Here is a 20400-nt window from a genome sequence, read left to right on the forward strand (position 1 = left end):
TTGATCGAACTCTTAAGGAAAACAAAGCATCATTTGCATGGTCAGCAGCGGACATGCCTGGCATAAATCCGAGTATAATTTGTCATGAACTAAACGTGGATCCAAGCTTCAAACCGGTGAAACAAAAAAGAAGAAAGCTTGGAGTGGAGCGGGCAAAAATAGTAAACGACGAAGTGGATAAACTTTTGAAGATAGGGTCCATAAGAGAAGTGCAATATCCGGAGTGGGTAGCAAACACTGTCGTTGTCAAGAAAAAGAACGGGAAAGATAGGGTTTGCATCGATTTTACAGACCTGAATAAAGCATGTCCTAAAGATAGTTTCCCGCTCCCGCATATAGATCGACTTGTAGAGTCCACCGCTGGAAATGAGCTGTTAACGTTCATGGACGCCTTCTCGGGTTATAATCAGATAATGATGAACCCCGATGATCAAGAAAAGACGTCATTTATCACAGATAGAGGTATCTACTGTTACAAGGTAATGCCTTTTGGTTTGAAAAATGCAGGAGCAACTTACCAACGGTTGGTGAACAAAATGTTTCACAATCACCTCGGGAAGACTATGGAAGTCTACATAGATGATATGTTGGTTAAATCGTTAAAGAAAGAAGATCATGTTAAACATTTGGAGGAATGTTTTGATATTCTCAATAAATATCAAATGAAGCTGAACCCGGCGAAGTGCACATTTGGAGTCCCATCCGGAGAATTTCTTGGCTATATTGTAACAGAAAGAGGGATTGAAGCCAATCCAAATCAAATTAACGCCTTTCTGAACATGCCATCTCCAAGAAACTTCAAAGAAGTACAACGGTTGACTGGGCGGATTGCGGCTTTGAATCGTTTTATCTCGAGGTCAACAGATAAGTCGTTGCCTTTCTACCAAATTCTAAAAGGGAACAAAGGATTCCTTTGGGATGAGAAGTGTGAAGAAGCTTTTGGGCAGCTTAAGGCATACTTAACCACTCCACCTGTACTGTCCAAACCGGAAGTAGATGAAAAACTTTACTTGTACGTATCAGTTTCAAACCACGCGGTTAGTGGAGTCTTGGTTCGGGAAGACCGTGGGGAGCAGAAACCAATTTACTACGTGAGCAAGTCAATGACGGATCCGGAAACCAGATACACAATGATGGAAAAACTTGCACTCGCGGTGGTAACTTCGGCTCGGAAGCTGCGTCCATATTTTCAATCCCATCCGGTTGAAGTATTAACTAACCAACCACTCCGAACAATACTTCATAGTCCAAGTCAGTCCGGACGTTTGGCGAAATGGGCGGTGGAATTAAGCGAGTACGACATAGAGTTCAAAAGCCGGATCAGTATGAAGGCTCAGGTCTTAGCAGACTTCCTGACCGAACTACCAATACCTGGAACGATAGAGCAACCGGAGAACCAAACTTGGAAATTACACGTAGACGGGTCTTCAACAAAACAAGGATCTGGAGTGGGAATCAAGTTGGAATCTCCAACATCAGAAATTCTAGAACAATCATTCCGATTGTTATTCAATGCCTCCAACAACGAGGCAGAATACGAAGCCCTTATTGCCGGACTTCGACTAGCACAAGGAGTTGGAGCTAAGGAAATATTGGCTTATTGCGATTCGCAATTAGTAGTTAACCAATTTAATGGAGACTATGAGGCCAAAGATTCAAGAATGGAAGCATACCTCGAAGTGGTGAAGGATCTATCTAAAAATTTCTCGAAATTTGAATTAATCCGTATACCTCGGGGAGAGAATACAACTGCAGATGCACTTGCCGCATTGGCGTCAACATCAGATCCTGAGTTAAAGAGAGTTATTCCAGTAGAATGCATCTCGGAGCGAAGCATTCGAGACAGCAAAGAAACCCTCGTCGTTACAAGGTCTCGAGCAGCGGCACGCGACCGTGGCGAACCAGAGATCGAACTGCCACCCAGCAAACGCAGGATATCAAAGGGACCAAATACATCTAACAGGGAACCCGTCGTCTTAGCTGAAGAAGTGCTCCAGAAACGATGTCAGAAACTGAGCCATTAATCGAGGAGGATATTCTTGAACCAAACGAGCATCCCGAACCAGAGCCACGAATATTTCACAAAATTGACCAAATTCTGGCTAAAGACTGGGGGGCTGACTGGAGGGAGCCAATAAAGCACTACATCACGACAGGCGAGCTCCCAAAGAATAAATGGCAGGCCAGGAAAATGAAAGTCGTTAGCGCGAAATTTTGTCTGTCGAAGGATGCGTTATATAGACGAGGTGTCAGTGACCCTTACCTATTATGCATTTTTGGGCCCGAAGTCGAAATCGTCATGAGCGAAGTGCATGAAGGATTATGTGGGAGTCATTCATCAGGAAGAGCTATGGCTTTTAAAGTTAAAAGAATGGGGTATTTTTGGCCCACTATGATCACAGATTGTGTTAAGTTCGCCCAAAGATGCAAGCGTTGCCAACTCCATGCACCATTGATCCATCAACCGTCGGAATTATTCTCCTCCATTTCCGCCCCGTACCCGTTTATGAGGTGGTCAATGGACATCGTTGGGCCATTGCACAAATCAACTCGAGGTGTACAGTACCTTTTAGTCCTTACGGATTACTTTTCAAAATGGATTGAAGCTGAGGCGTATGTCGGTATCAAGGATTCGGCGGTGCAGACCTTTATTTGGAAAAACATTATATGTCGACATGGAGTTCCATACGAAATAGTCACTGATAATGGACCGCAATTCATTTCACACGAGTTTGATGCCTTTTGTGCGGACTGGGGAATCAAAGTTAGTTATTCTACTCCACGATATCCGCAAGGAAACGGTCAAGCCGAAGCCGCGAACAAGACAATATTAAGCAATCTCAAGAAACGCTTAAGTCATCTAAAGGGAGGATGGTATGAAGAACTCCAACCCGTCCTGTGGGCTTATCGTACAACCCCTAGGCGACCTACAGGAGAAACTCCATTCTCTTTGGTTTATGGCATGGAAGCGGTAGTACCAGCTGAACTCAATGTGCCCGGACTTCGTCGAACAGAAGCACCGTTAAATGAGGAAGAAAATTCAGCAATGCTTAAAGATTCTCTAGACACCATAAATGAAAGGCGTGATCAAGCTCTAATTCGGATCCAGAATTACCAACAGGCAGCAGCCCGGTATTACAATTCAAAGGTTAAAAGTAGGCCGTTCTTCGTGGGAGATTACGTATTAAGACGCGTCTTTGACAACAAAAAAGAAGAAGGTGCTAGAAAACTCGGTATTAATTGGGAGGGACCTTACATTATTACCGAGGTGGTTCGAAACGGCGTTTATAGGTTAAAAGACCTAGAAGACAATCCAGTCAAGCGACCTTGGAATGTGATCAACTTAAAGAAGTTTTATGTTTAAAAGCTACATGCATTGTTTATGTACATGAACTACGGTGTGGCTTGATCCCGAGATGGGTACGTAGGCAGCTCGAAAACGAGTTCAGCTATTAATAAAAATTTGTTTTATTTCTTTATTAAAGGAGAAAGGTTCGGCTAAGCGAACATACAAGGAATTGGAAATAAAGCGTTATTTTAGAAGACGGAATGTCCCTCATCGTACACTTTGGATTATAAAAACCTTGTTGACGAGCAGAACACTTCAACTCCTTGACCAGCAAGATCGAGGATTGGCATCATGCAGTCCGGAATTCGAGCAAAGTCTGAAATTCCAAGTTCAATCCACTCTCCGGGGTGAGATTCAAGGATGTGAAGATCTCTTGACACCGTAGTAAGCCTGCGTTGCATCCGGTTAATCCTCTTCCGAAGTCTCCTCTTTTCCGACATAAGCTTCCGGTGTTGAAGCTCAAGTGCCTCTATGAACGCCGTCGCTGTTCCCTGGTCTCTGATTGAGAGATCCCTGATCAAAGCACATGGGGCTCGGATCTGAGATCTCGAGAAGCCGCGAAGTGGAGGAGGCTGCCTGCTTGGCTCATTTGGAACATCTTCGTTTATCATTCCGATTCTGGTGAAGTCGGGCATAGATTCTGAACAGCGAAGATTGAACTCCATACCTACTAAAATGAAAAGAATGGTGAGGAGTAAAGGGAAATTGAGACAACAATTTATAGAAAAAGTCATATCCCTAACAAAGCTGCGGATTCTATCCAAAGAATGGAATGATTCGCGGAGAGATTTATGCCCTCGAATGGATCCTGCATTAAAAGATGCATCTCCAAGAATATTTGGAAAGAAAGGAAAGTAGCAAATATTTCCATAAAATTAAAAGGGGCCGAAGCCCATTACGAGTTTAAAAAAAAAAGAGAAGAAGTGAAGAAATTAAAGAACATTTATGGGAGAGGCTCAGGAACAGGCTCCTTCATCGCCGGTTTAGTCTTCGAAGTGGACGCCTTGTTTTTGGCATCCACTTCGGAACGATCCCGAATGCGTTTCCGGCAGTTGCTGGCCTCCTCCTCCAAGTCCTCTTCCTCTTCACTATCGGATGGAACGGCGAAGACTGGGGCGTTCACGGGACCCGGGACTCCTCTAGCACGGAGATACATCCGAAGCATCTTCGGGATCTCAGCAACGGAATCGAAGTTCCGCCACTCCCATTGAAAGGGATCACTCTCCAAAGCCCGTATCTTCCTCTCCACCCGAGCAATGCGAGCCTCGAGTGTTTGCCTTTTGAGGCCCAGCCGCTGCCTCTCTTCACATAAGCGACGGTGCTTGTCGGCGACCTAGCATAAAGATGAGTGAATAAAATGAAGCAAAAAGTTTTTGAGTCAAAAACTTTAAATATTTACCTTGTCGATGAAGTCGCAAGCCTCTTTCTTCTCCTTTGAAGGGAAGTGAAAGACGGCGTGAGGAAAGAGAACGCCGGCCGGTTCAAATCCGTCGCCGGACAAGAAAAGTGGGCTGCCGGGATCGATGGGGGCTACTCCTTCGTTTTCCATTCTTAAAGTATTTCTCAAGTAAGATTCTAAAGTCATGCTTAAATAAAGCTTAGAAGTATGTAAGCCTTTATTTATAATGATTTAGGGTTTGTCTTGGAACCATAAACCCAATAATGGTAGTGTGTCCGAGTGGTTTAAACCATTTTTGGAAATCGAGAAAAAAAGCACTTTTTGCATTAAAGACGAGCCGTTTTCCTTACTTATAAGAAGGAAAAGCGCAACCGTCGCATTAACTACAAAAGTTTCTAAGGCCCAAGCCCAGTAAGTTTATCGAGTTGACTAAACCCGAAGTGGGGAACTCGCTTTAAGCCGAGCTCAGTTCTCGCATACTAAAGAGAAAGGTCTAATCAGCCTAAAAATCTCGAAAGCATTGCCACAAGGCCACAAAAGGTTAAAAAGCGGACTTTGCAAACCCGCATATAATTTTAACCAAACCCCCTTGGGTCACAACCTAGAAAGGTTTAAAAGCCTCCTCAGGCAAATATCTTGAAAAAATAATAAAGCCTCCTTAGGCCAAAAATAATAAAGCCTCCTTAGGCCAAAAATAAGTTCGAAATTAAGTCTTAAAATTAAAGGGACAATCCCCAATTTAAAGTGGACACAGCCACTACGGAGCAGCAGCCACCTCGGAATCCGGCTCAACAGTCGAAGCTTCATTCGCCTCCTTGGCAGCCGCTTGGTCAGATGAAACTCCTGATCCGCTCTCCACGGTGCAACCAACCTCCGGAGAGACTTCCGGTACCATAGGAACTACAGGCGGAACAACGTCTTCCGCTTCACTTGAGCCTAGGAATAGTAATTCCAGTCAATCAAAGGTACAAGGTAAGAAAAGGCAATAAATATCAGGAGCCAAGCATTACCTGCCCAGTCTAGACCTGATTCACTTATAGGAGGCGATTCAGTGAAGAATTCCTCAAAGTCCTGAGGGTTGAAGGTCGAAGTAGGAAGAGCTGCCAAGCGACTCCGCTTTTCAGAAAGATTAGCCGACAGTTCGGTTCTCTCTTGCTCCTCGGAGAAATCTGTATCATGGATTTGATCCAGCAGGATCAGGTTGCTCTCGTGCTCCTTGATGTCTGATTCCAAATCAGATCTAGCCTTCTCAGTCTGCATGAATCGGATGGCCCCTTGGATCAACTCCATCCCGCGTCCCTTAACCTCTTTTTTGGCTTTTGATGCCGACCTCGCCAACTCAGAGTCACGCAATTTGGCAATCGCCTTGTACTTCGCGTTAAGCTCGATGAGTTGGTTGTTCAGGGAATCAGCGTTTGATTCGGACTCTTGAAGCCTACCCTGAACACCAGAAAACTCTTCCTGGAGCTTGAAGTTCTGGTCGTACTGACCCTGCAGCTCCCCCTTTATCTGCGCAAGCTCGGATGTTAAACTGTCGACCTTGTCCTCCAGATCGTGCTTGGAGCCGGCAGAAGAACTGAGTTCAGCCTCAAGGGCAGAGAGTTTCTTTTTCCACGTATCAATCTCCTTCTCTCGTCCAATGACCAACCCTTCGTAATGTTCGATCATATCGTTAAATTCGCTTTGAGCCTGGCATTATACATGAACCCGGGATGGCGAGTCAGTTCATAGAATGGCAATGCAATAAAAAATATATTAAAAAAAACGGAACTTACCCGAGATGAGTGATGCGCGTGAAGCAAATAGCGTTCACGAATCGCAGGGCGCCATTTGTCGAAGTCTGGCAAGATCGAACCCGATCGGGTCTTGAAGCATCGGAAGACGCTGCCCTCTTTCTCCATAGCTACGAAGAAGGAAGAGTTGTAAAAATCGGAATCTTAATAAAAAAAAAAAAAACGTTGAAGACTGTATGAATCACCAAACCTGAAAGCGATTTGACTTGAGGGACAAGAGCAGGTTTTAACCTCGAGGAAGCATCTCGAGATTCAGAATCTCCCCTTTTCGGAGACGCACTCCGGGCAGTCTTTCCACTATCAGGCCGGGAGGATGAAGACATATCAACCGGTCGTGGAGGACCCATTGGTTCAGGAGGAGGGGATGATCGAGGTGAGCGGTCAGTCCGGGCCCTCGACTTTTCCCTCCGCGGGGAAGAATCGCTGCGAGAGGACTTGTCTCTCTTCTGGCGAACCAAGTTCTTAATTGGTTCGTTACTAAAATCATCTCGGGGAGGACGAGGTGAATCACGGCGAGGAGATTGATCCCTCCGAGGAGAACGTGAGTCGCGACGATCGCGATGAGGAGTTAATCTGAAGGAAGCGACAGATCGGGCTCCTTCGGTGCTGCCATCATCAACCAGTAAGGTCCTACTGTAGTCCTTTTTGTCTATAGAAGACGCGAGAAACTTTTTCTTCTCCTCGCAAGCCTCAGCCATCGGCTTGGAAAGCAGCTTGCGCTTGGCCGCAAGGGCCCGAGATGACATTCCCTGAGTTGAGGGAGGTGGAGGAATTTGGTGAAGATGACCAGGCGGACTCATCCTGAGTCTGTGGTTAGCTTCTAGGAATCGTTCAAGAGTGAAGGAATTCCAAAGGGTTTCCCCTTCAAGAATTATTTTGAAGAATTCGATGAACTCTTCAGATGGGAGATTGGAAGCAATGAAAGCTGCGAAATGAAACAACGGTGTTAGTCAATAAAGATAAAGAAACAACCGGGAAAGATACGGGCAACCTAATCACTACCGGGTTTCGCAGACCACTTCGAAGGAAGAAAATCTGCGAGATTTCCAATCGAAGCGGGAGTTTTCTTAATTAGAAACCAAGGATGATGCCAATTTTCATCCTTGTTCGGAAGATGTGAAATGATGTTCCTGTTGGCATTAGGATATGCTGAGAAATACCCCATTTTCTTCGATGAACTTCTCACGCTCAGAAGCTCATTTAGTTCAGCAACTCCGATAACATAACCGGCCTCCGCCGCAACTGTTATAATTCCAAGAATAGAACGGAGAAGATTGGGGGTTAACTGAGGAAGAGCGATTTCAAGAGCCGCTAGGTATAGAACCAGGGCTTCGGGAAGAGGAAAGGTCAGCCCGCAACCCTTGAAATAAATCTCGTATACACAGAAGTAACCATCGCGATGGTTCTCTGGAGATTCTGTGGGGGAAGCTATTTGCGCTTCCGCCATAATTTCCGGCGGAATCCGGCAAAGCTCTCTCAACCGCTCGAGGGATTGAAGAGTACAAGTGGACCTATAGTGCGGACCGGCAATATCATCAGAGCGGGTGCACTCGTCGTTGCTAGAACGCCTCTTGTCGAAAGACGGAGACTCGGGTCTATCGGAATCGGAAGTCATTGGGAAGAAAGAAAAATTCAAGATCCGGCGAAGAGGGGTTTTGGTGAAAGAACGAAGAGAGAGGTTTTGATTAAAGTACAAAAGTAAAAGAAGAGAGTAATGGTGAAAAGAAGTTACCTCAAGCTAATGATGAAACCGCCTCGGAAGTCGTGTGAGAAGTGGAAAGGTTTTTCCCGTTTTAATAGTAATTAATCAATATACGGTCATAATGATGACAGATGTCACTCAGTTAAAAATGGATAGTGCCGAAATTAAAGGAGTGATGAGATTTTCGGCGGGAAATCAGAAAGATTCTCGAGCGCAATCTTTGGCCACTTGAGCATTTAAAGTCCTCCGAATTGGAATAGCACTTCGAAGAACTTGGGGGGCTAATTGTTGGTGTCGGATCCCGCACCAGAAGTACGAGACCAACCAAAGATTGCCACGTAATCAAGATAATGGCCCATAAAGGATGAAGCCCATTAGACCCGTGAGCTGAAAGGACGGTCGAAGTGGTTGTCACCATTTCGAGAATCCGAAGTGACTGCACTGTGACACGAGTTCGGTGTGGAAGACACGGGTAAGTCGGTTCAAGGACACTTGGGCCAAAAGAGGCGAGGCCCATGAATATCAGAGTCAACTCAAATTCAAACGTTGAGTATTAAAGCCAAAGAATCAAAACGGACACATTTAAGAAGAAATAATTGTACTTAATTGCTCATTTTAATGTCTTTTATCTATGTATAAATATAGAGGCCAATGGCCATGTAAAGGGGAGCTTCCTCTCAAGAGAGAAATACTATAGCAATTTTCGTATCAATCTATAAGTTTTTACATATTCATTTTTGTCCCTCAAGAATAATCTTTCCCACTTAACAAAATACTTGAGTATGTGAATCCGACATCCACACTTCCTTGTGTGACTCTAATGACTTACCACAGCTCAAGGTTTCAGTGAGAAGATATCCTGCTTCACCACTCTTAGTCAAAGAAGTTTGTTGGTGATCTTCCTCAGCAACCTCCTCTAGCTGTTCATCAGCTAGGCAATCCATTACCTTAACTACGAAGGTCTGTCCTTCAATTGTTGGCTTCCTGGTGGCATCATTGATGTCAAACTTCATTGTGAAATCATTTCCCAGATTAAGATCAATCTTCCCATTCTTAACATCAATGACAGCTCCAGCAGTGGCTAAGAAGGGCCTTCCTAAGATTAAAGGATCTTTTGGTTCATCCATTTCTAGCACTATGAAGTCTGTAGGGATTTCAGCATTTCCAATCTTAATAGGCAAATCTTCTAATAACCCATGAGGAAATCTGATAGACTCATCAGCCAGGATCAAGGAGATGTTGCAAGGTTTATACTTGCTGAAACCCAGTCTCTTGGCCATGGAGAGAGGCATGAGACTTTTAAAAGCACCTAGATCGCAGAGGCAGTTACTGAAGGCTAAAGTGCCTAAAGAGCAAGGTAAAGTAAACGAACCAGGATCTCCCAATTTCTTGGGAATAATCTTCGTTTGGATGATTTCACTGCACTCATGACTCTCCATCCCTTGCACTTCCTTAATTCTCTCCATTACCATGTCTTTGAAGTACTTGTGAGAATCCGGAATCAGCATGAAAGCATCAATGAGAGGCATCCTTAATTCAATCTCCTTGATGTGTTTAGCAAACATGGCTCTGTACTTCTCAATGATATCCCTCTTGAATCTTCCTGGGAATGGTATTTTGGGCTTGTAGGGTGGTGGAACGAAAGCTTTCTTCTTACCCTTATCAACAGTCGATTTTTCAAGTTGGGGACTCTTAGCTTGATCCCTAGGTACAGCATCTTGGTCAAGCTTAGTGGTGTCATCGACTTGAGTTTCATGCTGAATGAAATCCTCCCCCTCTTGAATCTCACTGTCCTCAGTGACAGGTGCGGGGCTAGGTCGAGTTTGCAGCTCTCGACCACTGCGAAGGTGAATAGCATTAACATGACCTTTTTGATGCTGAATAGCTTTTCCTGGCAGTTGCCCTAGATTCTGAGGCGCAGAAGTAGAGGCAAATTGGCTCTCCATGTACTTAATCCTGGAGTTCAAAGCTTCAAACTTGATATTGAGATCATTGAAGGTGCAGTCTACTTTGTTTTGAATCTCAGCCATCTTCTTATCACCAGCTACTTGGCCGTGTAGAAGCTGTTGAAGCATTTGCTTCATGTCTTGATCTTGTGCAGGTGGAGCTGGCTGGGGTTGCTGTGCAAAACCGGGTGGTGGATTATATTGTTGATAACCGCCACTAAACTGCTGCTTTGGGACAAAGCCTTGATTGTACAGTATGAATAGCTTGGACTGGTTCTGTTGTTGCTGAGGGTAAACCTGATCTTGAGGGTTTGCAACATTCGTGCTCCGGTAAGATAGATTAGGATGAGCAGGCGTGTAGGGGTTGTAGCCCTTGTTGTAGCCACCTTGGTTCTGAATGTAGCTGACTTCTGCAGCTTGAGTGTTCTCCCCCTCTTGGATTTGATAGTGCTCTTCTTCAGAGATATAGTGGACTGGTTTCTGGTTAGTAAGCAGAAGTTTATCCAGCTTGTCGTTGAGAGCCTGAACCATCTCCTTAGTATGCTTTGCATCCGGATCTCCAATACCTCTGTTGGAGCGATCAAAATCCTCGTTATAGTTACCATCAGATAGAGCTAAGTTCTCTATCAATTCCCAGCCTTCCTCAACATCCTTATTCAAGAAATTCCCATTAGAGGCAGTGTCTAGCAACATTCTGATCTTGGGCAAAACTCCCCTGTAGAGTGTGCTGAGTAGTGAAGCCTTCTTGAAACCATGGTGTGTACACTGTATAGTGTAGCCTTTGAATCTCTCCCAGGCCTCACAAATGGATTCAGACTGCTTTTGAGTAAAACTGGAGATTTCATTTCGTAGACGTGCAGTTCTTGAATTGGAGAAGAACTTTGTTAAGAAGGCCTTCTTGCAATCCTCCCAAGATGTGATGGAGCCAGCAGGTAGTGTCTTCTCCCAGTGGTGTGCTTTGTCTCCCAGCGAGAAGGGAAACAGACGCAGCTTGAAGCTGTCTTCACTAACACCATTGATTTTGGTGAGGCTGCAGAGCCTATCAAAATTATCCAAGTGATCCAAGGGGTCTTCCAGAGGCAACCCATGAAACTTGTTACCTTGAATCATTGAGATCAATCCACTCTTGATCTCGAAATTGTTGTTCTTGACAGGAGGTGGAACGATGCCCTGTCTCTGTTGATGGTTGCGTGGTGCATCACCATCACCAATGTTCCGTGGTATACCAACTCCTTGATTATCTTGATCTTGTGGTTCCATGGCTACTGGATTGTGCGATTCACAGTTGTCTCGGGCTCTACCTTCTCTTAACTCACGAGCTAACCGATCGATGTTATCTTTATAGCTGATGAGGTTGTTGGAGCCTTTAGATCGAGTTTGCATGCAGAGTGGTCAGACTCGATGTGGCAGTCTCGACGTGAGGTCGAGATGGTACCTAACAATGCAGAGTGGTCAGACTCGAGGTGGCAGTCTCGACGTGAGGTCGAGATGGTACCTGGAGCACAAAAACAAGCAGATGAAATGAAGAGTTAGTAACCAAGGTAAAGAAAGAACTTGATCTTAAACGTTTCTGAAATCTTAGATGGAACAATGCAACACAAGACTGGCAACGGCGCCAAATTGATAGTAGAATTTTCTCTATCTAACAAGTATCAATCCCTAATACACATGCCATTGTAGTATATTAGGTTATCAATCCAATCTCAGTGTGACTGCAAGCATTCAAGATATGGAACAGAAAGCAAATAAGTCAAGCCAATTGTGAAAGGGTTTTGTGTGTTTCTATTGATCCTAAGCAACCAATTTAACATGCAAATACCAGATTTAAAAGCATAAAAAGAGAACTAAACAGCAAGTAAACAAGAACAAGAAGTAAACTAAAGACCAGAAACTATCATGCAAAAGCTTTGGAAAAGAAACTAACAACCTAACAATGCAGAGAAGCGCTCTAGGCCTAACAGGTCGAGTAGAACACAAAGACTAACAGAAACAAGATTTAAACAATCAATAGAGATAAAAGGGTCCTGAGGAATGGGGTAATCGATTATAGCAGTCTCCTTAGTCTATCTAGGTGGTTAACAAACTCAATCAAGCTATCCCTAGACAATAGATTCGAATACAAATCAATCCACTCTCGTGACAGAGATTCTCAAGCTAAATCACTTTCATACTCAATTCTCATTGAAGAAATATAACCTAGTAGGCATTAAGATTCAATCTAATAGAGTCAATAAGCATTCTAAACATCCAATCTCTTGGGCTAGAGTATGCAAATCTCTGGAAAAGTTTGTTCAGACATTTCATCAAACACCTTTTGGGTGTGGAAATGTCTGAGATCAATTTCCAATTGATCAGAGAAGAAATAGCATTAAGATCTACTAAACCAGAAGGGAAATCAAGCAATTCTACACTTAACCACCTAAATATACTAAGGATTCCACACCTAATCTATCCCATCCTCAAGAACCCTAATCCACTACTCAAGAACACTGAAGAACATCATGCATAAAAACCCAGAAAACGTTTCAAATCCAGAAATCATTGAAAAGCAAGTATGTTATAGATAAGAGACAGATCTACAACTTTGATGAAGAAAAGAAATGCAAAAACTCAAAGGATCAACAGGAAAAACGATTACAAAAACTAGGGTTTATGAGAGAGCAGCGGAATATCTGCTGGGTAAAAGGAATATCCGCTAGGTAATAGCATGTACCCCTATTTATAGGAAATACTAGGTTGCCCTAATTGGCTACAGGACAAAATAGAGAGTCGGCGGAGACCAGCTCGACGTGACGTCGAGCCTGCCACGTCGAGTCCATGTGATTCTCAAAGGTGGCGCCTTGGTGTCCAACTCGACGTGACGCCGAGCCTGCGTGGTCGAGTCTGCTCTCAGGCGGCTTCCTGGAATCCTACTCGACGTGTCGTCGAGCCTGCGTGGTCGAGTCTGCTCCCAGGCGGCTTCCTGGCGTCCTACTCGACGTGACGTCGAGCCATGACGTCGAGTCTGCTCCTGGGTGATCTTGAACGACTTCGTTCCTCTCCAATTCGATCCTAAGTCTAGCTCCAAGGTCGTGTTAGTTCCTCCTTGCTCCGTTAAGTCCCAAATAAGCTCCAAAATACCTGAAACTCATCCAATATGCAACATGCTATGCCATGCAATGCAAATCGTACTAAGTGATGAAAATGTTATGAAAAAGGACTATTAATGCAATGAAACAGAGAGGAAACTAAGCTAAATGCATAAGAAATGTGTGCTAAAAAGAGGTAAAATACAGAGATATCAGGAGTATGGCAAACAAAAGAGCATAGATTGACAAAATTATATATAAACAAAATTTTGAACACTTCTTATGAAAATACCTTTAAATTGACAAAGATATTTGGACCGACCATTTTTTGATGGGACTGTTCTTATAATGTGAAACAAAAACTAAATAAAATTATCGGAAACATGTAAAAGAATTATAAAAACTAAATCCAATTATCCAAACTTCTAATTTTTTATATATTTATTTTGTAAATCCTATCAGTTGATCCGGTCAGCCCCAGTAAAAACGTACTGAAGTGTTTCAGAGTGTACTTCTCTCTGAAGGGCCACCACAATATCTGTCCCGAGTTTGGAATGGGTTTTCCGACTAATGTCAGGGAGTAGCTAGATCGTCTGTAACTGGACTACAGGTAAACTGCTGAGACCATTTGGCTCAAGCCCAAATTTGGTTTTAGCGTAGATCGAACTTGGGTTAGTTCCTTCCAACCTTCCTCCAATTTTCAACTACCACTAAACCACAGCTGTGTGGACAAACTTCTATATAAACTCTAATCAAAGATTGATGATCAAACCAATTAATATATAGTCATCAATAAAAATCATCTAGCTGTGAGATATCTTAGGCCTATATTGTAATGGAGAATCCAAAAGAAAATGTATTACCTATCTAATGAGATGATAATAGTTTAAACGAGAAAACGTTAAATTCTTACAGTAATTTTTAAACCCAACAAGCCGTCTTAGGTATCATTTAAGCTCATATACGAGTAACCCTAGTTTTATAAAGTATAAATATAAAGTAAATAAAAATAATTACTGTAAAATAAAAGTAGACGAACTTATTCGTAAAAGCATAATTTATAGTTAAAATATTTAATGTTAAAATAATAAATATGTCCACATACAGATTGTTTGGGTTTGGTCTTTTAAGCCCAATCCACGGTACCAGTGAGATTTGGTTACGATTGACTTAGTCTCTGTTTTCAGTTTTATCGCAAATAACGTGGGAGATTTCCACTAAATCACTTTTCCCTTCTTTCCAAGTTTGTAAGAGTTATGCTCCACATTTGTTTCAAGTTGTTGTAAGGAGGTGATCTCCTAGTATTTATATAAATGAAAAAAGAGGTAGTCATTACTACCCAAAAACAATCGTATTTTAATTTGTTCTTATACAAATTCTCTTGCTTTGAAGAGGGACCATTACTTGGTATCAGAGACGCATACCGACTCGTTACTTTGCTCCCTTTGAGATACTTGCCCGTGTTGGTCCAGTCGTATACCGACTCAAACTTCCGGACGGGACGCGTGTCCACTCTGTCTTCCATGTGCAGTGTCGGCCTAGATAAATATGAGGCCCAATACAAAACAAAATTTTTTTGTGGGCTTTATCGATAAAAGTTAAAACTTGAGACCAACTCTTAAAACTTCAGAAAAATGACACTTATTTTTGCAATAACAAATAGATAAATTTAAAATTTGAGACGAAATCTAAAATTTTCGGAAAATTGAGGCCTATTTTTGCAATAACAAAAACTTTTGGAGCCTAATTTTGTTACTAAAAATCTTCAAAATTTGAGAGGCCCAATACCCATGTATCTTGGGAATATGTGGCGTGTCGGGCTTGTCGATGTGTCTATTCTCAAGAAGCGTGTCAGATCAGATACACCTACGTCAGGTACACTTCCACCACTTCGTGCAAATGGTCAGCTGCGCCTCTATCCGGAACACATCCTGGAGGTCCGTGATGGCAAACAAGTCAGTTAGGTGTTGGTGCAGTGGCGTGACTTACCACGGGAGGAAGCTACATGGGAGGAGTTCGAGCAGCTAGCACAAAGCTTTCCTGCTGCGAACCTTGAGGACAAGGTTCATCTTCCCGAGGGGAGTAATGATGAGTATCTCAGGCCCAATATCACTAATCGGCCCAGACGTCTACGCAAGCCCAATCCACGATATCAGTGAGACTTGGTCACGATTGACTTAGTCTCTGTTTTCAGTTTTATCGCAAATAATGTGGGAGATTTCCACTAAATCACTTTTCTCTTCTTTCCAAGTTTGTAGGAGTTATGCTCCATATTTGTTTCAAGTTGTTGTAAGGAGGTGATCTCCTAGTATTTATATAAATGAAAAAGTCAAAAAGAGGTAGTCATTACTACCCAAAAACAATCGTATCTTAATTTGTTCTTCTACAAATTCTCTTGTTTTGAAGAGGGACCATTAGATTTCTTCAGTTTATTGGTATCTTTTTAAGCGTTAACAAATCGTGGTTTCTTCATCTTCTATTACATCATTTCCAAGAGTTGTGTGTTAGTTGTAGTTGTCTTTTGACCTAGTTCCAAGCATACTCTGTGAAGTAGTCTTCATTGTAAGCGTCGCACTCTATTGTCGTGGTTTTACTCGTCCTTTTCTGTTAGTCACTGTCTCAAGCATTTCTCTTGATTTGTGGTAGGTAGAGTGTTTAATGCTAGATTCGGATTTCATTGCTTGATCTCTCTTATTTCACCACCAGCCTTTATCAGTCTCCAAAAATATTTGGTTATCCATATTTTATGAGATTATCTCGTCAATTGCCAGGTTTCTAACTTTTATCATGGTCTTATAATATATCCTTTAGACCAAAGAAATTAATGTCCATATACTCTACAGTATATTAATGATTGCACTACTAGCAGGGTCATCTCTGTGTTGTAGGCTTGTAGCCCATTATTTGCTGGTTCAAAGTTCAAAGTTCTAGTCCTGGGCATTCGGTTTTTTCGGGTTATTCGGATCGGTTTTTTCGGTTTTTCGGTTTTTTCGGTTATCAAAAATTTTGCCGAATTGAACCGAATAAAAATTCGGTTCGGTTCGGTTCGGCGTTCGGTTACAAGGTTTTAAATCAATTCCGAAACTAACCGAACTGATTTCTATTTCGGTTAATTTGAACCGAAATAGACCAAATCCAACAAAAAACGACAATAATATTACAAACCAGTTTCTACTTCAAGTCTAAGCAATAAAAGTTCATAAGAGAAGCATAACATAACCCAAAACATCCAAATTTAAGTCTGATTGAAATAAAGAGGAGAGTCATAAGTGCAACTTCTGAAAATAGCAAAATACCAAGCCAAAGGCTTCAACTTCTGGTTCCTATCAAGGCAAGAAACAACGATGCTGCATTCACAAAAGAGAAAACATTCATAAATCATAACTTAGGGACTGATATTACAAGAAATAAAACAGAAACAAATAAATTAGATTCATGATTCATACCATACATTCCATTTCATTCCAAGATGAAGATCACTGAGAAGGTGCTATTGAATTCCGAGAATCTACACAAGAAAAATCTGACTTTGTTATATCAATTATAAATGAAAAGACAGAATATCGAATGTGAAATCATACTTACCATTTCATGATTGAGGAATTGGCTCAGAGTCCATGTCGATGTGATCTTCAGAAGACATCTACAGAGAAGAAGTAAAAAGAGATGTAAAAATCAGACATCAAACTAAAACAAAACAACAATATTAAATGACTAAATCATATTAAACAAAACATCAAACACCCAAAACGACTAAATCAGACATCAAATTAAACAAAACATCAAAGCCCCAAATCGAAAATTTGATGAATTAGGGTTTATACTAGAGACAACCAAATTAAACGGCTAAATCTCCACACAAACATTAAAGACTTCAAATTTCATTAGATATAAAACAGCTAAACAGACATCAAAACCCCAAATCGAACATTGAAACAACAAATCCCCAAATCGAAAGTTTGATGAATTAGGGTTTACACTACAAACAACAAAATCAAACGACAAAATCCCCACACATACATTAAAGACTTCAAATTTCATTAGATTTAACAACAAGGAAGGAGGAAGACCTTACAATTTCGAGACTTTGATGGTTTAGGGTTCGAGTCGATTTGATAGTTTCCTTCGAATCGATCTGGGGCTTTGAAAATTTAGGAATCGAGTTACAAGAAACAGAGGTTAGAGATGAATGAGGGAGATCGAAGATTAAGAAGAGATTTGGTGTTTCTCTTTTTTTTCTCCTTCGAAATCGTGAGAGAAAGAGAGTGAAGTCGTGAGAGAGAAAAAAATGAGACGCTGCGAGGGAGAGAGATAAGAGTCTTAGGGTTAAGGTCTCTTGGTTTGCGGTTAACCGATCGGTTACCGTGTGCCGAACCGAACCGATTAGATAACCGATCTAAATTTAAGAATCAGCCGATCGGTTTTCTATTTTGAAGTGAAGGAAAACCGAAACCGAAAAATTCGGTTTGGTCGGTTCGGTTTTCTTCGGTCCGAACCGTTTGCCCAGGCCTAGTTCAAACTTTGTTTTCTTCACTTTGTTTTTCTTGTTTTCTTTTCAAGTAATGGCCTGATGGATAAAAACTTTTATTTTGGGCTTCTTCACCAGAAGAGCCGGCCTAGAATGAATTTAATTGGCTGTGTAAACAGAAACAAACTGTCTGTTATTGGCATAATTCAAGTTTATGTTTTGTAGATTTCCCACTACATGTTGTTCTGTATTGTGCATAATGCACATAAATAATATATTAAAAATAAATTGGAGACATTTGATATAACAAGTAAGTCGGCAATTAGTGTGACGTTTGCAACTAAAACTTGCCGACTTACTTAGCTATAGCTAAATATAAAAGTTTTACATGTTCACTAATTTGATCTAGCTACTATATTATTAGCCTAAGAACGTATCATAGCTATAGGTTACGAAGTGGCCACTAAACAAATTGTGGCCAAATAAATTGGAGACATCTGCTCAACGTCAGAAATTAGTGTGACGTTTCTCGTCTTTAATGGAATACAACAATTTCAAATTTTGTTGTTTGTTTATATTTTTATTTGAATTTCTTTATATAGTATATTTATCTCCAAATACTTTACAATTTTATAATTTTAAATTTTTTACGAATAAAATATAATAGTTTGTACTAAAAATATAACTAGCCTAAATAATATCATGGATAAATATAAAAGTTGGCCACAATTTTATTAGTGGCCACTTCGTAACCTATAGCTATGATACGTTCTTAGGCTAATAATATCTAGATCAAATTAGTGAACATGTAAAACTGGCCATTGATTTTTATTGGTTTTATCTGAGACCACTTAGCTACCAAAAATTATTAAACGAATAGTAAAGAATTTTTGTTACTATGCTTTAGTGGCAAGTTCGAAGTACAAAAAAACAAGGTTCGAATTCAAGTTTCGCCTCTAAGAAACCGTAGCTATATGTAAAATATGTCCATTGCCAAATTATGGTATAGAATGTTTTCGACGCATGTCCGACGAAATTTCAAAAGATGAAACTGTGGTTGAGATTTCGTCGGAAAGTTTACCAAATTTCTGACAAACCATACTTTGTCGGAAGTTGGTCAGAAATTTCCGACAAAATCTGGTAGTAAAACATTGGTAGGATGTTCGTCAGTAAAACAGTTGGAATGTGTAAACTTAATAGCTATTCTACATTAATATAGCCCGACTAATTTCCGATGAATATAGTGGTAGAAACTTATTTGGATTGTTGTTGTTACCAGTCATCCATTATATAAAGCACGAATTTCAAACGAAACGGATAGGTGGGTCGTCAAAAATTCGACGAAAATCGTTTTTGTTTAAAACGTGTTCTATAATTAATTATTTTTATCGACACAAAATTCAGGCTATTTTCATTAGAAAGTAAAATTTGGACATAAATTAAAATGAACCATTTGCCTGCAAACAAACGATCCCACTGCCTAAGATATTAGTATGATATTTTCCGAGTTTATAGCAATGTAAAAGCTAAAACTTAAAACAATGTGGCTAGTCGAATAAGAAAACTAATGTAAAGGATTAGTTTCAATCCGAACTAAGGATATATTCGCATCTTATATGTTGTTTGGTAAAAGATTCGAGATCTCAAATACAAAAATTTGAGTAAAATTGATAGATGTAGAGATCTTGTAGATGATTGTAACACTCAGGTTTCAAAAAATATGGTAGTGTATGTGGAGATGTTTTAAAAAATTGATTTGGACATCTATGTCACCAAAGTGTACTTATCTTTTTGGTCAAACACACAGAGAGAATTCCATAGTTAAGCGTGTTTATGCTGGAATAATTTTAGGTAGGGTGACCTTTCAGGAAGTGATTGTCGGAACCGTGTAAGCGAAAACAAAACACGGAGAAAGATCACGTGGTGATTTGTAGGATCGGTAAACAAAAGCCTCCGCGGACCGGCCGTTCGACCATCAAACACGGATGGGCTCACGAGCCGAGAAAGGACGTGGAACCCATTAAAGATTTCAGTCGGGCGTTATAGTAATTTTATATGTGAAGATAAAATTAATCATTTTACATAAAAAAAAATATCATCGAATATTGATTAAAATTTTAGACTTTTTTATTCTACAAATTTTGAAAACATTTATAGAATTTATTTGAATTGAGTTTGTATGTTGAGTTGTATTTAACCTTTCTAGCTGGTCATTAAGTAGCATGCACATAAACTTGATAGTAATATCTCATATATGAGGAATAGGTCAGCTGATTTGTGCTAATTAACTGATTACGTGCAGTTCACCTGCGTTCGGATTGGTGATGACAATATTATTTCTTTGAATGAAGTATTGATGCGGTCATCGAAGAGGAGACTCCAACTTTGACATCCACATTTATTGAGGAGGAAACCGATGCACGAAACCTAAAGACGACAACTAGCCGAGTGGAGCCGCCAAGTTTGTCTCTACGACCGATAAAGGGAGTTCGTGGACAAACGTTCAAGCGACGTATGGACTTGTTCATTTCGGTAACGATTAACGAAGTCCGCTTATCCGCAGCAAACCGAAGAAGAGTCAAAGCTTGTTCTCTTGGTCCAACACAAATAAATGCTACCTAAAGAAGTCTAAGAGGATTCTTATAAATTAGTCTAATACTCCTATATAGTTAGTT

At 41.0% G+C, this 20400-nt stretch overlaps 1 protein-coding gene and 1 long non-coding RNA gene across 2 annotated transcripts; both read right to left on the minus strand.

Moving 5' to 3' along the window:
- Nucleotides 1–5505: 5505 nt before the first annotated feature.
- Nucleotides 5506–8156, minus strand: LOC110227312 (meiosis-specific protein ASY2-like). The gene is made up of 5 exons (XM_021021228.1): nucleotides 7544–8156; nucleotides 6732–7466; nucleotides 6524–6684; nucleotides 5759–6437; nucleotides 5506–5684 (listed from the first exon to the last, which is right to left on the minus strand). Exons 1-5 carry the CDS (start codon nucleotides 8154–8156, stop codon nucleotides 5506–5508), a joined length of 2367 nt encoding a protein of 788 aa, XP_020876887.1.
- An 8195-nt stretch (nucleotides 8157–16351) lies between these two features.
- On the minus strand, nucleotides 16352–17556 carry LOC110227337. The gene is made up of 4 exons (XR_002331102.1): nucleotides 17333–17556; nucleotides 16843–16900; nucleotides 16704–16765; nucleotides 16352–16604 (listed from the first exon to the last, which is right to left on the minus strand). It is a non-coding gene; the product is annotated as an uncharacterized LOC110227337 (long non-coding RNA).
- Nucleotides 17557–20400: the final 2844 nt, after the last annotated feature.

The sequence above is a fragment of the Arabidopsis lyrata genome (assembly GCF_000004255.2).
Source record: "Arabidopsis lyrata subsp. lyrata unplaced genomic scaffold ARALYscaffold_6, whole genome shotgun sequence".
Taxonomy (NCBI): domain Eukaryota; kingdom Viridiplantae; phylum Streptophyta; class Magnoliopsida; order Brassicales; family Brassicaceae; genus Arabidopsis; species Arabidopsis lyrata.